The 23,296-nt window shown below is 34.8% G+C and overlaps 2 protein-coding genes across 7 annotated transcripts in view; one reads left to right on the top strand and one right to left on the bottom strand.

Moving 5' to 3' along the window:
- The first annotated feature begins 6,285 nt into the window (after nt 1–6,285).
- Nucleotides 6,286–11,147, top strand: ninaB (neither inactivation nor afterpotential B). 3 transcript variants are annotated; one of them, XM_018514891.1, is made up of 11 exons: nt 6,286–6,530; nt 7,530–7,713; nt 7,834–8,078; nt 8,143–8,289; nt 8,642–8,786; nt 8,926–9,076; nt 9,570–9,799; nt 9,886–10,065; nt 10,139–10,579; nt 10,715–10,813; nt 10,889–11,147. In XM_018514891.1, exons 2-11 carry the CDS (start codon nt 7,600–7,602, stop codon nt 11,057–11,059), a joined length of 1,923 nt encoding a protein of 640 aa, XP_018370393.1. In that variant the 5' UTR covers nt 6,286–6,530; nt 7,530–7,599; the 3' UTR covers nt 11,060–11,147. The 3 variants fall into 3 exon arrangements, with proteins under 3 accessions (XP_018370393.1, XP_018370391.1, XP_018370392.1); XM_018514889.1 differs by having other exon boundaries at nt 6,286–6,583; XM_018514890.1 differs by lacking the exon at nt 6,286–6,530 and adding an exon at nt 7,009–7,092.
- A 136-nt stretch (nt 11,148–11,283) lies between these two features.
- ClC-a (chloride channel protein 2) overlaps nt 11,284–23,296 on the bottom strand; it is a 33,320-nt gene continuing 21,307 nt past the window's right edge. For 3 of the 4 annotated variants that reach the window (XM_018514969.1, XM_018514970.1, XM_018514967.1), the window contains exons 3-14: nt 17,234–17,519; nt 16,633–16,844; nt 15,936–16,456; nt 15,597–15,831; nt 15,339–15,501; nt 14,845–15,075; nt 14,441–14,664; nt 14,171–14,362; nt 13,912–14,054; nt 13,537–13,699; nt 13,243–13,470; nt 11,284–13,112 (exon numbers count right to left, since the gene is read on the bottom strand). In XM_018514969.1, coding sequence (XP_018370471.1) covers nt 12,936–13,112; nt 13,243–13,470; nt 13,537–13,699; nt 13,912–14,054; nt 14,171–14,362; nt 14,441–14,664; nt 14,845–15,075; nt 15,339–15,501; nt 15,597–15,831; nt 15,936–16,456; nt 16,633–16,844; nt 17,234–17,519 — 2,775 coding nt within the window. In that variant the 3' untranslated portion in view covers nt 11,284–12,935. Of the gene's footprint in view, nt 13,113–13,242; nt 13,471–13,536; nt 13,700–13,911; nt 14,055–14,170; nt 14,363–14,440; nt 14,665–14,844; nt 15,076–15,338; nt 15,502–15,596; nt 15,832–15,935; nt 16,457–16,632; nt 16,845–17,233; nt 17,520–19,451; nt 19,744–23,296 lie in introns of those variants that run through there. The other variant, XM_018514968.1, reaches the window with a different exon arrangement.

The raw sequence follows: 23,296 nt of genomic DNA, 5'->3' as shown, positions 1-23,296 counted from the left end.
AGAAATCTCAATCAGGAAAAGTGAAAAGAAAAAAAGAAAACAAGGTTCATTCTTTTGTCACGTTATGGTATCACTAAACAACTCATTTTAGTAAATATTTTTCGCACTCGTGATCTGTACCTGCTGACAACAGCAGCAGCTGAGTGGAAATTCACTGATGCGCGCGTGCAATTTACTATGCGTCAATATCGACCGGTTATTTACGGACACGAAGTAATTGAACGCGGATTCACATTGACACGGCGGGTCCACATGCGCTTGCCTTAGAAGATTTATCCTGGTGCAGGATTAAATTGACACGCAGTCGTGAACTTGTTTCCGTTCTCAATATACGGTGTCTCCGAAAAGGACGTCAGATTTTTTCATTGATTTGGAATCGACACTTTTTACCTATATACGAAAGTACTGGGCGAAGCCTTCTCTCTTTGTAAACTGACAATTTCGGAGAAGAGATTAGATAACAAAGTCATCAGTTAATTTTAACCTTATTTGAATAGAATTTTAATCTGACGTCTCATGAATAGCTATTTGGACAGACCAAAATAGAAATGATAAAGTCGTTTATTTTTGACACAATGTCATACGGTAGATGAGACGTCATTTTTCCTGCAGTAAATAGTAGTTCTTTTAACTTAGCAGTACATCGCTAATAAGGATGGCGCTAAAATTAGGCAAAGAAAGAAAAAGAAATTATTTTTTTCATCTGAATCTATATACATATATGATCGCATTAAAATTATTTATCAAACGCAAATAAGAGTTTGTTGCTCTGGCCAATGACTACATATCAAGAAGTTAGCAAAACAATTAGAAATTGCTACGCAGAATAAAAAAGGATTAAAAGTCGAAAATAAAGACAAAAGGGCAATTATGTAACTTTCTAAATTCTTTGGAATGGAATTTCAATCTTTAGAGTGAGATTCACTCTAAGAGTTTAGAGAGAAAATTGCATTAAATTGCAAGCGAGTCAATTTGCTAACGAATGAAAATAAGATCTATTTTGCAAAAAAGATAAATTGCTCATTATAGATAAAATACTCGAGGAGCTATGAATTATTGATGTGTTTATTTCGAAATGTTTAGATTTTTGTATAATGTAAATTATGTTATTATATTCGGCAAAAAACTATCGGTAACAAAATAAAAATCTGTGGAAGATCTACGAATTAATACACTTAATGTTTTGTATTTTATTAAATATACATTCGAATAATATGTTATGTTTTCATGATCTATGCTGGCATAAATAAATAACCATTTATTAGACCTGTGCTAGCGATAATTTTCTCTGTACAATCTAATGGTTAACATATAGATATAAATGCCGAGTTAAAGACGCATTTTGCCAAGTTTAAAGTGCACGCGGAACGTGATATGATAAGGCTCGTAAAATAATCATAAAAAACAGAAAACGATATTTTGTTATGGCATTAATTGATAGAAGTCGTTAAAAGAAAAAAGAGCTCTGCAAAAAGGATAAAAGAACATTAACATTGTCAACCTCTATGATTTATTTATAAGTAACATGAATGTTAAAAAATGATGATTGCAATGAAGAAAATCAAATAAAAAATGCCTTACATAGTATCATAACAACGCAATTAATTTATACGTAATTACATTCGCCTATTTAAATAAAATGCTCACATTTGTAAGATTATATCCTCTAAATGGAAGTGTTTTCAATCATAAAATTAATTATCTGAAACTATGTACGAGTTTTATATCGTAATCAGACTTATAATTGACTGTTGAGGTAGAGTACACAAAAATATTGTTTCGTTGACAGACGTTTAAATTGGAAATAATTGATACTTAAACAAGAAGAAGCATTAGAAAAAGGGGTCAATTGTAACGATAGGATTAAATATATGTATATGATAATTTGTAAAAAATAATGTATATAAGAAACGTAAATATAAAGAAAAAAAAGGTTTTAAGTAATTAAATAATATTTAGAACGAATAATTTCAAAGAACTGAAAAAATGATTCAGAAAAATTATTTAACTTTGCTTTCATTTTTATTTTAATTAATCAGATTAATTCAAAATGAAGTAAAGATTCGGCACCGTCTATGCTTCTTTTCCGTCGTTAATCGGCGGATAGACGTACGCATGGAGGGGTGACTGCTATTAATTAATCACTTCGTGACTATCTCGTTAACGCGGTGAGTAAACAATTCGATAAAAGTATAGAAATGGACGCGCGTGTGTACGTGACTTAGAAACTCGATGGGACCTCGTTACGACAAAGCCGCCCGCCGCGAGATAAATACGTTAAATGAAAAAGCGGAAAGCGAGCGTGTATCTTTGAAATAAGATACTTCGATATATCGGGTGTAACAGGACTTTAACATAATCCTCCAACGTAGCATGCTTTTACTCGAATAATTATTCATCTGAATACATTATAGTTATCGATTCAGTAAAGGCGGTTAATTTACTCGTCTTTCATATACTTCTCCGCTTTTTTTCCTGTGAAGCGTTCTATTTCAAGCACAGAAAATATCCTCAAGATCCAAGCCTTATTTCTATAGACGTACTTAACCACTAATTTTTAAAACATATATTATAAAAATAGACATTACTTATTTATTACAAATAAATAATTATACTATTAAGGCTGAATTGTTCTATCTTTCGATAAATTTCAGCTCACTGTCTTACTTTCTCACTCCCTTATGCTCTTATATTCTTTTACTTTTTTGTTTATCTAGTAGGTCAATTATCACATAATTTATTCGAAGATGGAACACCCGGCCTTTAGATCAGCAGATTCATACAAAAAAAAAGAAGAAAACCATCGCTAATTTATTATGAATCATTCGGATTTGAAATTGAATTTTCTTCACTCTTCATTTTTATCCATTGTCGATCAAACTTAAACGGATCGGGAATGATTAGCCGCTCTCTTGTTTGGAGCAGCAATTCGCTCGTTACGTAAACGCAAATCGTCGCGGAAACGAATCACGATTAAGCCAAGGGGATATTCTTTAACGAGGTATTCCGTAACGACGTCTCGAGCAAGAAAAGGACCGCATTGTTTTCCAACCACCGGGTACATAGCGGCACTAATTCGACTTTATTGGCGTGCGTGCTCACGCGATATGCGACATGCCTCTCGCCTAGCGAGCACGTGAGTGACACGTGGTGTGAGCATGTGCGTTTCGCACGTTAAGGGACGGGCGACGGACGCTGTCGTGTTTCGCGCAAAAAGCCCGCGGGGCGCGGACTGTTGAATGAGGTGGAGCTCGAGACGTGCATTGAGTCAGATCAGGATTAAACGAGCGAGCGTACGTGAGCAATCCAAGAAACACACTAATGCCCATTTTTACCAATATATACTGTTAAATCTTATAGCGCCAAATTAACTTAATGTCAGTCGCCACTGCTCCTACTCAATAATATCGTTATTTTTTATTAAAACAATGGTTATATTTGACACTGTACAGTATCAATTTAACATTATATAATGTCAAATTTAATTAAACTACACTGGTCGAAACGAATGTAAGTCGAGACAAAGTCAAAACGACATTATTCTGATATCACATATGAAAGTCAAAATGATGATTTCTGGCTGCAAAATTTGACTGTTTATCAACGTTACGAATCAAAATAAAGCCATTTTTAATCTTTTGTTGACTTTTGTTTCTTGAGAAGACATTCGTGGGCGTAGATGCTTAGATGTCCAGCTTCATATATCGTTTGCGACATCCACAGGCGCAAAACTCAACATGCATTATTTGGAGTCGTAAATTGTTTAAACCCATCACATTACGCATTAAAGAAAACTGCGAATTGAAGATTAGAATTTAACCAATCAGAACGAAACGGATTAAAATTAAAGTTATCTGACTGGTCGAATTCTGATCTCTAATTTGCAATTCCTTAGTTTACAATGCATAATGTGACACGGGCTTAAAACTGTCTCTCTCGCTATACTAATACTGAGAAAAAAATTATTCATTAGACTAAATTATTCATTAGAACAATTTTTTTCTCAGTGAAGAATAAACTAAAATAGAAACCGATAAAATGCTCGATAAGTTCTTTTCCTTTGAATATTGATTATCTCTTCGAGACTTCTAAGTGTTCTAAGCTATGTTACTAAGAACGTCAACTTTTTTTTATTCGATCTTTTTATATATATTATATAGATTTTTCATCAGCTTCTACTTTCAAAAAGTGATCAATTAAAAATAACAAATATCTTTTGTATACAAACAATAATTTTCGTTAATTTTATTTTTCTTGTTCAAAAATGTTGTTACATTACCACTAGATTTTCATTAGATATTATTTATAGAAACTGCTAAAAAATTGTAAACATTGATGTCTCTAATTGTCGATTTACTGGAAATTATTAATAATTATTAATTCCAAATAATTATAGCAATTAATTACTTTTACTTATCGCTAAATGTAAATAATGTACATTCAAAGTTTCCTTTATACTTGTATAAGCAAAATTAAGACTGTCGTCTTTTTTATCGTGATTCCGCAAGTCAGCACACACACGACGTTGTTATGTTTTACTTCCTATTATGAAAGTAAATAATTTATTAAAGTGATTACATAATGTTCAAATGAAGACTCGATTCGGTCATTGAACAATAGCAATTTTAACGAATTCGCCGTCGAGGGAGATAATACATTTTTAGACGAATGGCAAAAGTGCCGCATAATAATATTTTTATATATATATATATATATTTAATATTATTTGATATCTCACACACATTAACATTAAACAAAATTTAATACATATTAATATATATAAATAATGTATTCATTATTTAGCATATTTTCATACATTAAATTTATGTAAATTGTCAGAAATGCATATTGTGGTTAGAGATTTTCGTCTAAAAAGATAGAGGTTATTCGAACATTTTTCTGCGCTTGAAATACGCAAAAAATAATGATATAGAAAACAAGTAATTTAATCGCATTCATTGAATCGATTACTAATAAGCTGCACGTGATTAATTATCCAATTGAAAGCATACTATGTTGAAATGTATATACGTGTTTTATACAGGAAACATTCATGTTCGAATGACTGCATAGTGTTGATTTATTCCATTCAATAATAATCTGGTTTAATGTTATCAGAGAGAAACCTGAGAGAGAGGACATGCCGGCTCAAAACCTGTAACCACAAAATGCTGCCGCGTACTACTGCCCCCTGACAAAGTGGATGTAAACTATATAGCTCTGAGGGTAATACGTCCACTTTTCAACTCCATTGGAAGATTTTCAGCGTTTTGAAAACCAGTTAAACGAAATTAATGACATGTCCGTAGCATTAATACGTATAATCACAATATTTGTTTACATTCGTCAGTTTTTACAATTCATTTTGTTTTTAAAATTTATCTTCATGTAATTTTATTACGAATTAAATATTTGTACGTATTTAATAAAGAAGAAAAATATAATCCGATTACAGTGATCTAATAGACGCTTATATCTTCCACAAGTTTTTACATATGACAAATATATAGAATATTGTTTATTTAATTACAAATATATTTTTATGCAAACAAATATAGGCTTACCGGAAACAGATCTTTGATGTTATACCATGAAGGTGGTGGCTCGGCTCTCTTTTTATGAACACACGTGAACATCTTGGCAAGAAACATGCAACGTACAGGGAAGACTAATACTGATGACGCCTCTCTTGGACACTTGAATTTGTATCAACAAGTTGGCCGAATTGCAAAATCGCAAAATACGTTACAATGACGATCCAGTCCGTTTGTAGCTTCCTGGACACTGGCCAAAATTATTCGTACTTTATTGTGCGAACTGCGATATTGCGGATATCGTTGTTGCGCATCAGAATCAGCGACCCGAAGTCATAACTTCTTTCAACTACTGTTCCGTTGAAAATCGACGACTTTTCTGCCCGAAATCAATTACTATTACCGAAATTTTGAAATTGCTAGTATCTCGTAGTGGTCTTTCTAAAAAAATGATGCCTTGTTTATACATCTGGATATATGTGTATACGTTTGGATTCACAGATCCGAAATCTGTCATAATTTATACGTATGGCAGATTCCAGGACGCCCTGTAATCAGCTGCCGTACATTATAATATATACTATACGTTAATATACTAATACTATATAATAATAATAATACGTTAAAGCATCATATAATCTCTATCATACTTGTTAAAAATCTGTTTGTCTTTGACTGTTCCCTTTAATTCAATATGGAAAATGGATCACGTGCCCGATCCGCGTTCACGTGTCACGGTTTTGCACGTGAATAGAATAACCTGAGCGATACAATCAACTAGTGTTGCTAAATCGGATTAAAGTCCAAAGCGTAACGTCGCTTTTAAGGTCAGCAGAACTGCGCATCGCGACGTCATTTGTCGTCAGAACGTACACCGCGAATGATGGATTTCACCCACATAAGGGTGCATCAGATACTTTCGTCGATTTTGAGACCGCTTGTGTTGGAATCAACAGTTGAAGATAACATCGAGCAAGAAGAGGAGGGAGAAGACGCGTAATTTAATGCTTTGGTTTACACAAGAAAAATTGTGTCGAAGTTATAACTTGGTGAAGCGATTATAAATGTTTATTGTTAATTTCCAAACGTTCAGTATCGGATATTTAAGTACCTCTCTGCGTGAAAGATATGAGATTATTGAACCAAATTGAAAGTTTCTAAATAAATAATAAATATGTCGTTCTAAAAAAGTAATCGAGTTTCATGTAAAATAAAGTTCAGAAAAACTATTGCGTAATGTGGTCGCTTTAATTATATTCAATATAGAGTAACTCCGGCATATACGCCGCGCTGGAATTTGCCGCGGAAGTGAGAAAAAATAGGAGTGGGGATAATTTTCTCGCAACTACTCTGTTACATGCCTTTATGTTATATTCAGTTATGATTTCAGCTTCTGACTGTTAATATTAATGAAATTATTGTGAGATGAATCGATTTGTCACTGTGTGTGTAACAAGTAGCAACATCATAAAATATAATCTACATAAAATAATTACTGTAAGGCGTGTAAAAGACCTAGTGGTTATTTCGTGATACGTACGTGTAAAAGAATAGTAAAGTATGTTGTATAGCAAAATACAAGTGCTTTGCTTTTGTATTCTTTGTTTAATTTGTTGAAACCCTTGCGTTTTTGCCATATATCCCACCCATTATCTATACAGTATTTGAATAAAAAATCATTCAAGACTAATATTTTGCAATTTTTAGTAATTAATATCTTGTTAATTATTGCGAAAATTGCAAAATGGTAAAGGACTTTTCGACTCAGTTTGGTCCACTCTATATCTATACAAAAGTGATTGGCAAAAAAGGTCGGGACACCTTGCATATAGCAAAAATGCAAGATTTCGAAAAGTTTATTTTTTAATACAAAAACTAAATATTTTGGATTTCTAATATTTTTTTCATAGTAGTAGACAGTACAAAGTTTTTACTGATATAATTCGTTCATTTTAAACATAGTATGTAATACTTAATAAATTAAGTTTTTGATAGGTGCGGCGTATATACCGGAGTTACCCTAATCAAAATCGATCTCCACGAAAAAGAAGAAAAAGAGTTATAAATGGAGTACGTTAATTACCTCGTAACATCATTCAATGACTCATTATTCCACACATCAAACGTGTTAGATAATTTCGAACACGCAAAAGGCGGAAAGTTGAAATCAGAATTTTATGTAAGTCTCCTCATATAATCCTTTGTTCGATAGAGTCACAGATAGCAGTAAATATAACATCTCGCGCAATATAAAAAGTAATTTATTCAAAGTTAATTTGCGACATTATTTCATCTACAGCATGACGAAAATGAAAATAAAGTACCTGTTGATGCGAAAGGAAATTACTATTACGCTAACTGCGATGCTTCGGTGTGGATGAGGAGCTGCGAGAAAGAAGTGATTGAGCCCCTACGATCGAGCGAAGTCACCGGCACCATCCCGAAATGGCTGAAGGGCACCCTGCTGCGGAACGGTCCGGGCAATCTGAAAGTGGGCAAATACCGTTATCAGCATCTCTTCGACAGCTCGGCTTTGTTACACAAGTACGTTTTACACCAAAATGAAAGCTAGAGAATTTCATTGACATAAATATAATATATTGCGCAGATTCGGTATCGCGGACGGTGAGGTTACCTACCAGAGGCGATTCGTCCAGACCGAAGTGTACAAAAGGAACATGGCAGCCCAGAGAATAGTTTACAATGAGTTCGGAACTAACGCGACGCCGGATCCCTGTCAGACTATATTCCACAGGTAAACAGGAGAAAATCTTGAAATAAAGATAATCTTAAGTGAAATATATTTTTCACAATTGTTTAAGGAACACCCCAAATCAAGAGAAAGTAAAAATAATTTTATTTTGGCATTGTAAAAGTCAAAAGATAATTTTTTGTTAGAAAATTTGACGTTAGGAATCAAAATAAAATAATTTTGATTTTTTGTTGACTTTTGTGTATTTCTTGGGTAATGGGTAGAAAATTATATATAATATATTTGATATGTATAGACGAATTATATACGTTGACTTTACAGTGCTTTGGACAGATCTTTGAAGTCTTGCAAATCGTCTCTCTATTTTAAATTATTTTTTTTAATGATTTTTCAGAGTGGCTGCGGGGTTCAATCCAAACGAAACGCTATCGGACAATTCCATGATTTCGATATATCCATTCGGTGACGAATATTACACGTTCACGGAAGCGCCAGTGATGCACAGAATCGATCCAAAGAATTTAGAAACGATGGGCAGGGTAAACGTTCTCCTTTGTTTTAAATTTAAATATTTAATTTAAGTTTGTAATATCTCAGTTTTTAATATTAATTTGTAGTGAAAGTTCATAATAAGTTCTCTAGTTGCAAAAACTATTTTTTTCCGTTCGTGTTTCGCAGGTAAACATGTCGAAGTACGTTAACATCGTAAATCACACCTCGCATCCTCACGTTATGGCTGATGGTACGATTTACAACGTAGGATTGAGCGTAACGCCGATGGGACCTCGATACAGCGTCGTATGTTTTTATCCCAATTGCGTAACTGTTGGTAAGATATTTTTTTATCACTGAAAAAAAATTTACTACGTTTTAATAAATGTTTGTTTGAATAATAACTAATTAAACATTTACTTATAATAAATATTTGTTCGATAAAAAAGATATTTAAATCAAATTGATGTTCTTGTATCAAATAAATATATGTTTACATTTAGTAAACATTTAATTGGTACTATTCAAGCAGACATTTATTAAAATTTATATATTACAATTTAATACATCTTTTTTTAGTGTTGTTATAATATAAAAAGAAATTTTTGAAAGAAGAAACTGGAAGGTTTACGGTATTATCGACAGCGTAATTAATTTTACAATGGAAAAAAATAGATTAATTTTTTCGAGTTTTACAAGTTTTAAAATATTAGACTAATATATTTTAGACCATATTAAAGTACTTAAAACATAAAAATTCTAACATATTTAATATGTATCCAAAATATTTAAATTATAAACTTTAATCATTTCAAGTGCGATTATCCTAGATAATTCCGGAAAAGAAAAAGAACTCTCCATGTTTGATCAAGCGACGATTGTGGCCAGTGTGCAGTGCAGGTGGTTGCTAAATCCATCATACATGCACACCTTTGGCATCACGGAGAATTTCTTTATCATAGTGGAACAGCCACTGTCGATTTCGATCGTCCAGATGACAAAGAACCACTTCAAACAAGAACCTATGATGAATTCCTTCAAGTGGTACGAAAACAAAGGCGTATGTATCCGTCGATGAAATCAGATCGTTATGAGCATGTTAAATCATTATTAGTACGTTAAGGTATCTGATGTTCCTGTTATCAGACTCTCATCCACGTGATCTCGAGGAAGACGAGTCAAGTAAAGACGTTCGTTGCGGAGACGTTTTTCTACCTCCACATCATCAATCAGTTCGAAACTCGTGATAAGAAGTACATCGTTCTGGATATATGCTGTTATCGGAATCCAAAGATGTTGCAGTACATGTACTTTGACGCGATGAAAGTATGATATTCGGGCAGCAAAAATAATTTCACGTAACTGATAATTCTTAACGAATATTTACGTTAATGTACAGGACATGCATGGGAACGCCAATTTCTCAAAGCTCTTCCGCGCCAGGCCGCTACGTTTCGTACTTCCTATGAGAAAACTGAGCTCGGACACGCCATCGGAGCACAATCTTATTACGACCGAAACGGTGCATCAGAGCACGGAGTTCCGAGATGTCAATGGCGAGTCTGTCGATCATAAGTCGAACTATGACGTCGTCAATGGCAATGAAGACGACGTTGAATACGACAGTGAAGCTAAGTTTTGGCGAGACGAACACAGAAGCGTTTTGCAGAAAAAGCCGGCTGCTCACCGACTTCCTGATGGCAAGATCTTCGTGAAGCCAGAGCTTCTCTGTGATGTCGGTTGCGAGACTCCGCGGATAAACACGGATTTTCATCTCGGCAAGGAGTATCGATACTTCTATGCGATCTCCTGCGACATGGACCTGAACAATCCTGGAACGGTACATTGCATGAGTTTCCAAAGTATACCGCGCGTTCGATAAGGGGTTGCAAGTCTACACTCTTATTATATAATTTAGTACGACGAGATGTTGATAGCATTTTACTGTGTTAATAAAATTAAATTTTATTCGCAGCTCATCAAGGTCGACACCTTCCAAAAGACCAAGAAACTGTGGCAGCAAGATGGTGTTTACCCAAGTGAACCAATTTTCGTACCAGATCCCAATGGAAAGGTATCAATTGAGCGCCATTTTCTTGGGAAAAGTAAATAAGAGAGGATTCAAATTACTTTTCTCTTGCCCTTTTAGAACGAGGACGATGGGGTGATTGTGAGCTCAATCGTGTGGGCGGATAAAGAGACACGAGTCGGTTTGTTGATCTTGGATGCTGTGACATTTACAGAAATCGCAAGAGCTACCTTTGACACACCGGGACCGGTACCTAAATGTCTACACGGTTGGTTCAGTTTGAACAAATAACCGATTGCAAAAGAAAAATCATTTGAATTGTTTTGAGACTTTTTACTATTAATTTTTAGTATTAAGTTTTGAATATTAAATTTATCATATGAGGGGGTCAAAGTTTGCAACGTGGCAAATTGTTTTTATTGTTTTAATTGTTTGTGTAAATTATTTTTTTGTGGAGAAATAATTTTTTTTCTATTTCTCTCATTTCTTTTAAAATAAATTAAGAATTAATTTATTGCATAAAAATATCAATCTATCGGTTATCGAATTTTGCTAACGAATCATAGTTTGTTCTAATCATTTTTGTGTTCGTGTTTTTTTTTGTAACTGATAAATATTGTCAGATACACGAATATAATAAGTCATCTAATGTCTTTTAACGATGCGCAATGTGTTTACAATCGGCGGACAATGCCGTATAAGGATGCAACAATACGCGACGCTGTTCGCCGATTATAATAAATGTAACAATAAATGTACAATTTTAACAAGATGAGAATCTAGTCGAGTGGAATGTAAAACCTTAAAATGTCAAAAATTTTCGCAGCTCATTGAATGGCGGAATATTAAATTAATATTAGAGCCATATTCTTTAAACTGCAGCAATAACAATAATTATAATACAAAGTTGATTGGTAGACAATATCGTCTCAATTGCACTATTAAAAACTATCGAAACAGTAACTACGATATACATGATCCTTTGCCTCTAATATTCTAATTGATCTAATAGTGAATTTTTTTACAAGAAAATACTCTTCATTCTGATACATCCGAAATGCGACTTTCGATTGTTAGAATACATATCTCGGATAAATTCGTCAATGAGAATTTTTAATGATAATCGAAAATTTTCAAGTTGAATAATTTCTAAACGCGTTCTGTAGAAATAAACGCGAGCTAGTTTTTAGAAGAAATCCAATGAGCATCTTTCTCGGCTATTTCTAAATTAAGTATCATGAAGAATGAAAGAGAATTGTCTGCATTTTTTTGCTAAGTTCAATCTACAACATGACGATCTTAAAATTGACAATAGTTAACGATTAATAAATAATAGTCTGGCACAACCATGGTCAGATACTTATTAGCTAAAGGAGCGTCAGCGTAGAAACCCTAAATGATCTCGTACACCGATATCATATTATATTAGGTCCAATTATGCACGTTTTATCACGCGGGAAAGTGCAGCGTCGCTGTTTTTGGCACTACAAATCACTTTCGCTCCATCGAGAGATCCGTTTAGCTGTTTAAAAAACTTACCTTGTTACTTGTCGATATAGTAACGATAAACTAGCGATTCACAGCGTATTTCATAAAGATACTCTCAGCTCGATACCAAGATACGAAAATCCGTCTGATTCCGGTCCAGATTTCGCGCGTGTTCTTGTATCGTACAAATGTTATTCTAATAAAATATATAACGAAAAAACATACGTGTTTCACGGTGTTTCCAGATAAAATCATCCATTAAGAAACGAATCTCGATGTGCGAATACATCTATCTATCTATCCGATAAAAATAATCCGCGTATTTGAACGTGAATACGATCGGTGATCGCATCTCACATAACATTATGTTAGAACGAAATAAGAAATTCCGAAACAGAACTGCAATGCTTAATACTTCGCGCATTCGCGTCTTGTCTTGGGACTTTCATTATTTCGCTCACCTTAAGGCTTAAGTACGAGAGAAGTGTTTGAGAGAATATCATTACGCGTTAACTCGCACATAACGACTCCGTCGCTCTTGAAACGCGTGAAAAGGGAAACAAGGAAGGAGTAAAGGATAAAACACGGCTCTCGCATTATTTGGACCGCGTCACGCGACTACGGCGACGCGGCTATCACAATATAAGCTTTTGCTTTCGATTTTGACACGGCAAAACCCTCAGACTTTGTCCACTTTCTCGCAGTCCACGGAGTTTATAGAGTTTATCGCGTTGATGTTCTTGTTGATCTCCGTGTCCGTCTCACTTCTCGCCAGGCTCGAGAGCGACTCGGCAATGTGCGATTCGGGATGCATCGGTAGGATACCAGCGTTCGCGTCCTCAATGGCTTTCCTGAGCTGCAAAATAAAATCCACGTGTAATTTTATTAATGGAATTAGGGTTTATAATTTTCATCCCCCAATCAAGACGACCGTTCGTTGATTTTTAAGTGTCTTGGCTGGAGAATTGTACCGTCGTGAACCATACCTCCTTCAACGCAACTACTCCGACCAGCCTGCCGATAGCCGTTACATAAGCGTGATTCACGCCGACCATACTGAAGAGACTATGCACCTTGAGCAAGGACGTTCTTTCGACCAGCTGGAAAGGAGCTGGGTCAATATGACACCTCGAGAAATCCACCTCGAGTGCCATCTCGCTCTCCTCCCATCGTTTCTGATCTTCAGCCGACATGTCTATCACTCTCTCTCGAGGCTGATTAACATATGCAAATGTGTTATTTAGACACTGTATTTAGAGGAAACAATTATATTTGCTCACCAATTGTACTTTCTTCGATGTCGCCGGACTTGGGGCCAGCATGGGCGTATGAGACTGCACGTTCATGACATCTTGACTCCCTCTGGTACCCAGCTCCGGATCAGGATCCACGTCCTGCAACGTAGCGGACTTACGGAAAATCGCCTCGAACGCCAAACGAATCCTGCGATATATTAATAATTATTCTTCCATTTCATATTATTTACTATTCTACAAAATTATACTTATTTAAATATTCAAGACGCCTAAAAAAAAAATAAAACAAAGACCGATAATGTAGACTTTTTTATAAAACGTATTATAGATTAATATATAAAATATATTTTTTACTATATATGAAAAATTGTTGAAGCTAGAGATAATGAAGCGACTCGCCTGCTTTCCGCGCCTGTAACTGTCGTATAAGGTGTCACCGCCGGACTTACTAACGGGCTGAATCCCTTAAGAGTGAAAGAATTGGTCTTCTTCAAAATTGACTTTTTCGGTTGCGATCCAAACACCGGTGAATGGAACGTATGCTAAGAGATGCAAGAAAAATATTACATTAATCTACATCGAAGAGAATGATACACAAGGAGAGGAACAACCACGATTGACGTCAAAGTCAACCACACGAACACTTGCGCGAACTCACATGATCGGGACCGCTGCCGTTGTTTGCTGACATCGTTAGATCATTAACACTCTGCCTCTGCATCTTGAGAATGTCCGGTGCCGGGATGACCTCGAATCTCGAAGGTCTTCTCGTTCTCTCTTGCTCCCTCAGCTGTCGTTCTATTTCTTCGCGCGCTCTCTCCTCCGCCTCCTTGTGCCATTTTTGTGCAACCTGGAATGTCGACGATGATATATAGACACGAAAAATAAAATCGCGAATGAACTTCCAAGGTATTGGAAATCCTATTACCTGCAACCTTCTCTCGCGACCGATATGCTTCTCGATAAGCTTGACTAGTGCTAATCGCTGGATCGATCCAAGTAGAATCATGGAGTCCGGATTATCCACCAACGGAAATCCGCGAAGCTTGCGATTTTCTTTTAATATGTCTTTCAGTTTCTGATAACTAATGCCATGCCATATGTACTTGACATCGCGGACCATGAAATCCTCCACGTAAACATTGTACATTCCTATAACAATTAATTTTTTTACCACCATTTCCTCGATTGCGTAAAATCTGCGACAAGTCGTAAAATTACGAACAAAATTACCTTCTTATTTATTCCGAACGATAAGCTTTACGGAATAATAATATAAGTTCAGTTAATTGAAAAGAAGATAAGTTATCATAAAACGGAGGAAATACCTACCTGAACTGGATGGAAGTAGATCAGGCAAGTAAGGCAATTTCTTGATAAGAATGATGCTGTCGTATATACTAGGCTGTAACAGCGCGGCGATGGCATTGCTGATCAGCACTGCTATCATTATGGGCACGATGTGTGTGATCTGACCGGTCATCTCAAAAATGATGACACTGACGGATATTGTATGCGTCACCGCGCCGGAGAACGCGGCCGCGCCCACTGTGGCATATCCACCTAAATGAAACAATTTCACGACATAAATATAATTCTTCCCTCAATTTGCTTTCCTCTTTAAACTCGGTTAAAATTGCCTCACGTACCTAAGTACGAACTCACCATGAATTTTTTTAGATACTGACATGTTTAAGAAACATCAATTATTCGCAATAAGTTATTTTTCAAATATTTCAATAGAAAATAATTTTTTTACATTTCAGTACAAAATAATAAGAATCATAAATAAATAATTATATGTACAAGTATTTAATTCAAGATACCTGGTACAATGGGTGTAATTACTCCGCCATAACGTACACCAGTGGGAAACCAAAGAGCCATGGCTTCACCGACCGTTCTGCCTAGCGCAGCACCAATCTTGAATACGGGGATAAAAATTCCAGATGGTACCGGCACCGTCGAACTTATAATTGAAAAGATGAACTGAAACCGAAGTTTCTTCCATTTTCATCTGTTCTTATCATATAATCTATTTAAGAATATTCAAGCAATTATGCGAAAAAAAATCATCTTCTTACAGTGAATAAAACAAAACTAAGAAGTCCACTGAAGACATCGGTAAATGATGTCGACCAATGCTTCACGATATTCATCTCCTCGACGCTGAGATTCTCCTTCGTCCAAGTAAAGTTAGTGAAAAGACCGAAAACCTGATCGTGCGTGTTCAGATCACCAGCCATGAATTGACCGAGCCCGACGGGAAATGACACAGATGAGACTATCAGAGACACAATGCCGGGGTACAGAAAACGACTGAAATTAACGAATCATTTCTTGATCACAAACTCCAAAATCGTAAAAGAAATTCGCGCTGTAGCGATTATTAAAATTTCGATACGTGATTTCGAGTGACTTACTTCTTCTGTAAGAAGCTGTTCATGCTCTTGTTCTTCCGCATAAAGATCACATATTGCCTGTGCAGCCAGACGTAGAAGGCGCCCAATAGCCCGCTGCCGACGCCGATCAGGGCGAAGACGAGGAGCTCTTGCGGATCGAAAGGGAACTCCATAGTGAAATTGGTGGCGAACATCGCTGTGATAGTCTCTTCGCGCTGGAACCAGATTGCCAGTAGACGAAACATCGTAGCGCCGCAGACTGCAGCGAAGAAACCACGCCAATAGTTCCTGACTGCAAAATACACCGTGGTGACCTCGATGCTGAAGAGGACGCCGCCGATTGGGGCTGCAAAGCAAGAAGCGACGCCCACCGCACAGGCCGCGGCCAGCATCTCACAGTTCCTGCTCTCGTTCTCGTAGATGCCCTGGAAGCTCGTGACTAATTTGGAGAGGAGCGTCGCGACGATGCTGGCGATGTGCACAAATGGACCCTCCTTACCGAGTGGCAACCCTGAGCCTAAGGTCGCCGTCAAGCCGATCACCTTTGGCATATCACGATCTTTATTATCCCCGTCTCCCTTTTGCAGGATTTTCGCGTTTTTTTAAGAATTTTAAGAAAGTTGTAGTCCAACTTTGACTTGTGTACGCGCGCTTGTTCTTAGTTAATTTTCTTAAGCTTTTAACGTGTATAGATTAAATTGTTTCGTGAATAACTAACCTTGGCAACCAAAGTACGAAAAGTCAGGTACTCTTTCAACGCCACACCGCGTAGGATGGTCTTCATTTCTGGGATGCCCGAGCCTATACTTTGAGGTGCAACGATATGCACGAAGCCGGCGCTAAAGAGAATAAGGCACACTGGCATGGACACCCAGGCCAGGTACTTGAAAGCCGGATGCGTTGTAAGATCCTGATAGAGCCATATCCTGGCTGGTGAAACGAGATTATCGTTAATGTGCTGTATATATCAGTGTCAATATTAAAGACTTTGCGTTAACTTCTAATACTTTTGCAAAACTCGAGCCCTTTTGACTAAATCTATCTGTATTACCGTTTGCAATTATTAGGATTGAAAATTTTACAATTATTTTATAATTGTAATCTTCTATTTAGAGCTTTATAATGTCTTTATTTTTTGTTTAAAATAAATGTACATATAAATAGTAAAATTATGTTTTTATTATTTAAAATATATACGGTTTGATAACATGGTTCAATATCAACAAATTCTGTAAATATTCACGCATAACAAATATAATAATAATTTAAAATATTTTATTTGGGGATGAAATTTATTTCCGAAAGCAAAGTAGACTGACCGTTATTACACATGGAAATTCCACGATCCATGGCATAACTGATGAGAGCCATAATAATACCAAGGAGGGCAAGGAAGATCCAGTCCTCGCCTAACCGGGCGCCGGTATGTTTCCAGGTGAAGGCCAGCAGGGCCAGCAGCTTCCGGCACAGAGGACCTCGCCTCGACTTCCGTAGATCTTCAGCCCTCGTTTTATCATATTTTCGTCTCGCTTTTTCTTGATACTTGAGCTTGCGTGCCTCTTCCTTCGCGTACTCTCCCAGATCCTTCGTGTAGCGACCATACATCTGGAGGTAGCCGGTTTCGCATCATTTTGAATGTTCGGTTGTTAATTAATCGATTCATGCGCAGACGAGAGACGTCAGACTTGCTCATTTGAATTCTGAGCCCACTTTGGACGGTCCATAATTCGAATTAAATGTGATATTCAATATAATAGAGCAAAATATAATTTTTATCTTATTATGATTTTTATATCGCATTTTCTATATATTTACATCGAAATGTAATCCAAATTTTTCCTTTATTCTAATTTTTCTTATAGCATTTGCAAATATTACTTAAAGAAAATTAATTATTTATAAATAATTTATAAATAGATAGATATTTTTTAGACACAACAGCCATACTCGCGCGCGTATTATGTTTTATAAAGTTATAATAATATGTTTAAATCGATCAAAAATTTCGTGCAAGCATGATGCAGAAAAATTATGTATTGTTAATAAGTATAGTAATGCATATGTATTATTAATAATAGTTGCATATAGTAATTATCAACTAAATATTAAAATGACTTCACTATAATTTAGCGTATCGCATTCTGTTAATCACATCGTTTCTCTTCGCATAATTCATCATAAGAGATCTGATAAAATATTCCATTGAATCTCAAAAGTACTGAGTACCCCTATATCTATCGATCAAATTGGACACGTGCTATTCTAGACTAGATGGCTACACCTTTTCGAACAATTAAAAAAAAAACACAATCAGTATTGTTTGCATAATTTAATATCGTTCATTTTTTCTTCTCAAATGTTTCGAATATTGTGAGATCTTTTTATCGATCCTTCGAATGTAACTTGTGTTTTATGTACACTAAAAGAAGGTAATGTTATATTAACAGCATTATTTTAATTGAAAATAATCTTGTTTTAATAACGGTGTAACAAAACAAATAAAATTTTAATAAAACAGAAAAATGTTTGTTATATTAATAATGTTACGGCATTAACAAATTATTTTCGATTAAAATAATGCTGTTGATATAACATCATTTTTTTCAGTGTACGTACTTATTATCTGAAGAAAATACTCGATTTCGACAAACTTGCTTCTGACAATAATCGAAGTTGTTGCCAACTAGATCCGCAATTAGAAGTTGTCAATTAATTTAAGTACTTTCTTACGACACTAATCGACGGAGAAATATTAGAAGAAAACGACAGAACAAAACAACTTTCCTCTTTTTTACTGATGATTTAACACTAAAACGACCGTCTTAAAACTGATATGAAAATCATCTCTGATATCATATGATATAAATACGGTATACTATCTATCAAAATGAGCGTTTATCTAACTCACAAAACGGGCCATGTCTGTAAATGTGATTCTTAACAGATTAATAAAATGATAAAAATTAGTTTTCTGGCAGAACTGCAGTAGCGGAATTCTCTAAATGACTTATCGATGATTGTTCCTATCGTTAAGTAGCAACAGCCAGTGGCAGGACAATCTTGGAAGAAAGCGCGGCTCTTATTGATTGTCGCTAGTTAATATATATAAGCGATAATTGTTGATAAGACGTTAGAGAATCCTACTACTGATCGCAGCGATACGATGGTCTACGAAACGGTTAATGACCGATTAGTTCGTACTATTTTTTCCAAATGTCGTTGGATCTGTTTATTTGTTAATTTAATATAACTGCAAAAAAAAGAAAGTTAATGTTTATATACGCTAAAATTATGTTGTTGCATAAAATTATGTCGCTTCGTCAAGCATATGTCATGATTGTCCGCACGCTGATATTATTATTTTCTTCACACAAGCGATACATAACGAGCTATCACTGGCCGTAAGAAACAATTATACGAAATTGTAATGGCCGTAATGCCGGGAAAACTGTGTACCCTCGCGAAGAAAGTGTCTCAACAGAAAACCTACCTTGTCGCGGAAAAACGTGGTGAAGTTAAAATGTAAGGGGTACTTACAAGATAGCTGTCGTTACAGACAAAGTATGCCCTGTTCAAAACCAAGGCTGGCAAAGAGAGCTGGGCGAGGATTTTCACGGATTGCATTGAAGATTCATCACTCGGATAACTCGACTCGTGGTAATTCGAATTTAAGTCCGAGGATGTGTCTCTCCTCGACTTTTCCTCCATTTCGTAAATTACCGTACAATCTTTTTAATTTACAATCTGAAGTTCCGCTACACAATACAGCCACGTACAAACGATCCTGATTTTTTCCTTAGAAAACTCACATCTGTTCGTCATTTATAATAAAAGATATGTTTTGTTTGGTTTAAAAATTATCACTTCATTGTAGGGGGGGTTGGTAAAAATCATGTAAATTGTTTAATCGCTGTTAATCGATGTTTTTAACGTGTTTTAAACATATTTTTTTTATAATACTGTTTAAAGCATGTATACAGTATTAAAAACACCATATTTTATTCTTAAAAAAAAATTTCTTATCAACCTTGCCTCATTGTAATTGAGTCCTAGTCATTGAGTCATTAAAATTTTTGAAACTCGAAAAATCCCAAAATCCAATAGTTTTGATTGATATTTATAATTTTTATTCTTCGTTTCTTGCGCATTCTTACGCAATAGTTATTTTAAGGATAATAAGTAAAATAAGGATTTAATCAAACAAAATAACAAAAATACTAAAAATACTTTACATCACTCACTTTCTTTGCTATTTAATAAATTCCCAGTATCAATATATTTTTAAATCATCAAGTAAATTTGTATATACTGTTTAATATGCACAGAAATCTGCTCTTTGTTTCTTCCACACTAACAAATTCATAAATTTTCTCCATTACCATCTGATTTACTTTCTTTAAATGTTGCCCAAGAAATCGTTTCGTTAATTAATATTAATCCACTAATAACAAATTTTTTAATCTTTATATTTTTATTTTGCTTGTATATTCAGCATAATAAAGTTTGCGTCTGTCATATTTTTATTTGCACAAGTTCTTGTCCGAATTTAACGATTTGCAATAAAGTTGCGGCAACGTCTGCGCGAACTTTCACGACTCTGAAGAATTCCTTTTTTATTTTTAACAAAATAATCCCATGCATCTGTGCGTGCGTGCACACAAATGCAAACTAAACAGCGACGTCTCGTGAATGTCTGCTTCAAAGCTTAGCAGAATATTTGTTGAAATTTGGCAACAGTCAAAATCCTTATTTTTAGCATCGCCCAACCAACGTCAACAGGGCGAAATCCTATTGTTTATTGTCGAATAAGCTGCAACGTATCACCTAATGTTGTAAATTCATCTGATAGGCGTCTTGGTTTTCGCACCATATCTTTTATCGCAAACTGTTTGTATAATCAAAAATTAAAATCAATAATGCTCACAGAGAGCCGACACAAGTTGTAAGTTTGTAACATCATAACTACTATAATTGAACGCGTTTTATAATCTTTAAGTGAATTAATATCTTAAAGTCAAATAACGTAATTTACTTGAATAATCCTCAATGTTGGTATAGTAGTTTCAATCGATACTTCTATGACAATTATTAAGTTGTCAGAGTCGGAAATCTAATCGAAAATAGAGACTTTTTAAATTGGATATTGAAGACACAAAAGTTCAGAATTAACGTGATTGAGTAGATGTGTTTTCTAAAACAAAAGTTATCAATTCTACTTGTGATAAACAATTAAAAGCCTTATCTCTAAATGTTTGTCTAAATGGCGAACGTTAAAATTAAAACATTACGAATACGTAAACAAATTAATATGTTTACAAGTGTATCGATAATTGAGACTATCAGCATCAAGGATTAATTCACTTAGATTATAAAATGCGTTCAATTATAGTAGTTACGGTATTAATTTTAATTATAAAATGAAATTAGAAATTTCACCTAGATTGTATCGAAAATGACCTAAAAAGTAAGATCGAAACGTTTATCACTATTAAGTATGTATATACTAAAAGATTTTAATAAACTTACAACCTATGTCGGCTCTTTCTATATGGGCGCTATTAAATTTAAATTAAAATTTTTTTATTCAATTAAAGCTCATTGGAACTTTAATATTGTTTTCATTGTCTGTATAATATCAAAATCTTCTTTCAAAAAATCTCAAATTTTGATTACGCACGTACGGAGCATATAAGATTTATTTATTATACAATGTGTCCTATGATCTCGCTTAAAAATATATTTGGCACGAGACGCTATCACGCCTGTTATTTATTCGCCACCACTAATATACGTTTTTGCTCTTTTGATAAATTAAATATTTTCAAAATCTTATATATCCAATCATATATTCGACACGATCTCGGTTTATTTATCTGTCTGCCTCAAATTTATATAATATATATTGTACTTTCATCAACCCTCAATAATCAGACACGCACGTTATCGTGCGAATTGTTTTAAGTAGGTAAACAAGAATATAATAACGAGTAAAAACATCGATAAATATCGATGAGTGACATTTCTTTATCAAGATAATTTTACGATAATTTCATTTCTTTTTACGCGGAGAAATATATACATGATGTTATCTTAACAATTATCTTATAAAATAAGATCGAGCGATAGAGATAATCGAGTCTCAATATTGATCGGAGTGTCAATGATCTCAATCATAACTATGATGTATGATATTACAATTTTGGCAACATCTCTCAAATTTGTTGACGATATAAATGTGCGTACAGATACATCGCGTAATTCCGTCGAACGATATTGCAACTATTCTGTACGATCGTGCAATGACTCGCAAAATGCAAAATACCTCAGAATATCAATTTGATTTAATTACAGATCTAGAATCGATTGGTCTGACAGTCGTATGCATTGTAATTCTCGCGCGAAGAGAATCGTGCCGAATCATGTATAAATCGAGGAGATAATACCATTGAAATATTTATAGGTATAAGAAGCCGCGTATTTTAATCACACGGAATAATCGATTTAAATATAAAGATATCGCGTGAAACAGAGATTAGATGAGATCTGACAAGTTCGATTCCTTGGATCAAAATACAGGTGATATCTAACACCGCTACGCACGATGACGTCAATGATGACCACGTTCCACTGGGGAATCGACCTCTAATCCAATTTTAGTAATTAGGCCTAACCAATTGGCGATACGAATAACAAGTACGTTCGAAAATAAATAGGATAATTTGTTTAAATCACACCTTATAGATATAATTTCGATTTAAAGATTATATAACGCTCTTTACACTACAAAATGTAAACAATAATTAACATTATATGTTAACTGCAGTTACATTTTATACCTTGAGATCGCAGTAATCATTTTTAAATTGAAATAATTTAGGCACAGATGCGACATAAGCAAGTTTATCTTATTACAATAAACAGAAGTTACCCAAGTTAGTCAAATTGTTAATTCGTCCTAAACATTACAGCTGTTCTAATTATTTTACCGTGTAATTGACATTAATACTTATTACTAAAATGATTTTTGCAAATTATTGGCAGTACTCGAAGGTATTAATACCAGCTATAAAAGAGAGTTAAGCCAGGCAATACAGAGATGCACCCGGAAATTGCACGATTACGAGAGTGCAGCTTCAACCACTGCATATACATATTACATATATATATACATATATGCATATAAACATAGAATATATACGTGCATGTATGTGTCATGGTAACATGAGGATCTCTTCATGCTAGTCACGCGTGCTCGATAAGCATAACGAGTCCTTAAGAGCTCATTCGTGCATAAAAGCGTTGCTTAGAAAAGCGTCTCTGCAAAGATCGCGCATACTCCTTTGAATTATAAAGCCCTGCGGGAATTGATACGCGGGTACACG

The sequence above is a fragment of the Trachymyrmex cornetzi genome, unplaced genomic scaffold (genome assembly GCF_001594075.2).
Source record: "Trachymyrmex cornetzi isolate Tcor2-1 unplaced genomic scaffold, Tcor1.1 scaffold56, whole genome shotgun sequence".
NCBI lineage: Eukaryota > Metazoa > Arthropoda > Insecta > Hymenoptera > Formicidae > Trachymyrmex > Trachymyrmex cornetzi.
This window is presented reverse-complemented; position numbering and strand designations above follow the sequence as displayed.